Below are 2,452 nucleotides of genomic sequence, written 5' to 3' on the forward strand. Positions count from 1 at the left end.
CATGCTTAAAGCAATTTACAATGGTTTTTCGGCTAACTTTTCGCCAAGCTCTATGAATGAAATTGACTGCATCTAAGAGATTTATAGAAAATGTTTCATTTTTATCGATCGCCTCTAACGTTTCCATAAGAAGAATTTTTCACCGGCAGACTCTCCAACAATTTTTCCGCTACTGATATTATGCCTTTTCTTGAAACGCTCTTCCCAACTTTTAGAACAAGCAAACTCTTTGTTTTTGCCCCTTATGGGAACGTTTTCTTGTTTTTTTTGAGTAAATCACTTAATAAGTGCCTTGTCAACCTTTTCATGTGCAGATAATTTTAACTTCCTACATCTAACGTTTGTTTTGTCATACGCTGATAAAATGTTTTCTCTGTTTTTTCATATTGTTGCCCTATAGGTATGTGTAAACAGAGTGATTCAAAATTGTCGTTGTTCCTGTTTTAAGGGGAACTTCCTTTGAATCACCCCCCGTATAGATAGCTAGGAAGCATTTGCGCAATTTTACCTGGGCTTCAGTGCCTCCCTCAGCGGTTTGCTAAACAAATACGGTAATTATTGGTAAAAATCGGTAATTGTCTGTTTCCGATAATAAACAAGTACTCACACACTATATTATCCCGTTCAATTTTTTAACAAGACTTTTGCTTGGTACAATTTCTGGCGGAAATGCCGTTTTACAGACAGGGTTACCAATCATTCACCAGAAAAATAGCGAACCTCCACAGAAAACCAAATGTAACAAAACGTGAAACGCATAAAATTCTAAACTGAACAAGAAGCCAAATAAAATCAAACTGACTCAAATAGCTTCAAAATGCGTCCAATAAAAACAAATATATAGACGTGACAGCATGGTTAAAAACAATAAAGTTTGCCAGCCTGTGCCATTTATGGCTGTCACAGTTCGGTTTCCGCTGTTCTGTCAAACATATTTTCCGAACCAAAACGTTGTGATTGTGGCCGAAACCGTAATTTTCGGCAGAAATTTCATCAAGAGACGTGCACGGAAAGAGATCATCTACAATGTGACTTAGGCATCGAAGGAATTACATCGATGTTTTTTCCCATCCCTAATGTGAGTACTCTTTTATTATCGCAAGCCAACAGAGGCAGACCTACATTATTACCAAAAAGTCCTCCCTTATTAAAAGAAAATTGGCCAACATTCACTCACCTCCGACGCCTCAATGAGTGATTATACGTTTCGGCATCGTCCTCCGAAATGCTGTCCTCATTGGCCGCGTCCTCCGTGCTGTCCCTGTCCAGGCCCACTCTGCAATCGGACAGCGTCCGATTCCGGATGATTTCGCACAGATTGTCCCCAATATTGCCGTTTTCCGGGCTGCAAATCGTAATTGCAGCCACCTTTCGGCTGATTGCCTCCAAGTTCTCCTCACTTGAGACTTCCGGTGTGTCGATGTTGCGATTGGTCGCGTCGTCCGTTGTGTCGAAGATTATCGGGCTGGAGGGGCGCGAGTCCATGCGCGTGAAGATCGGAATGGCTGCATACCGGAAAACCGTTGTTGAACACCGTTGAAATCATTGAACAGTCAAAGAATTACCGTGTTGAGCATGCTGCACCATGTAGTGCAGCTGGACGCTGTTGCCGTTCTGGCCTTCATCGTCCTCAAACTGCTGCAGAATGACCTTTTGGGCGTTGCCAGTGTTGCAGAGCAGCGTGTTGTTGCAGCTCACTGTGGGACTGCTCAGGTCAGTCTCGCTAATGTCCATCCCATCTGGACAGAGACACACGCATGCTAAAACTGTGGAGTGCGAGCGAGATAACGCGACTGGTACCTGTTTGAGTCTCAGCGTCCACCACGATGGAGGCGCGACAACTGGAGGCTCTGGACCCGAACCCGGAGCTGCGCGGCGATCCAGAGTTGGTGCGGTGATGCCGCTTCTTGTAGGACCCAGTCGAGGTTTGCGTGGTCACCGTTTCAGTGGCGGGGTTCAGGGTGGTGTAGAGGGCGGCCTTTTGCACGGAACCGTTGGGCGACTCAGTGCAACTGCAGCGTTTGGGCGGGCGGATGTTCGGCGGACTCTCAGGGCTGGTCAGGCTCTGCTCAGGGCTGGAGCTTTGGGTGCCGGGCCTGTTGCGCCGGTCCACTTTTTTCCAGTTGAGGAACCGACGCCTTCGGTCGCCTTTTCGCTCCAGCTGCAAAACGCCGGCCGTTTTTGCCCGCTCGCGTTGCATCATTCCCGTTAGTTCGGCGCATAGCTGGTGCACCTGAAAAATCAGCAACGGTTGCCAGACTTCTGATTGGGTTTCAAGAGAGTTGCGACGTGTTTCTCTGAGGAATCGCCTAAGGGGGAGGATAACATTTGCAGCAATTTTCAGGCAAATGCAGGGGCGGATCCAGCTTTAAAGTCAGGGGGGTTATGTGGAAAACATACAGTCTTCTGTTGTCTATGAAATTACAAAAATGATCGTCGTTTTGTGCAAGGG

At 46.6% G+C, this 2,452-nt stretch overlaps 1 protein-coding gene across 1 annotated transcript in view; it reads right to left on the reverse strand.

Moving 5' to 3' along the window:
- Positions 1 to 2,452, reverse strand: part of LOC109541834 (mitogen-activated protein kinase kinase kinase 13) — a gene marked incomplete in the record, with an annotated part of 14,287 nt that overhangs the window by 1,000 nt on the left and 10,835 nt on the right. Inside the window, 3 exon segments of the mRNA XM_048669710.1 lie at positions 1,178 to 1,505; positions 1,566 to 1,739; positions 1,801 to 2,233. Coding sequence (XP_048525667.1) covers positions 1,178 to 1,505; positions 1,566 to 1,739; positions 1,801 to 2,233 — 935 coding nt within the window.

The sequence above is a fragment of the Dendroctonus ponderosae genome, unplaced genomic scaffold (genome assembly GCF_020466585.1).
Source record: "Dendroctonus ponderosae isolate FM_Combo_2020 unplaced genomic scaffold, Dpon_F_20191213v2 Dpon_F_20191213_9, whole genome shotgun sequence".
Classification (NCBI taxonomy): Eukaryota; Metazoa; Arthropoda; class Insecta; order Coleoptera; family Curculionidae; genus Dendroctonus; species Dendroctonus ponderosae.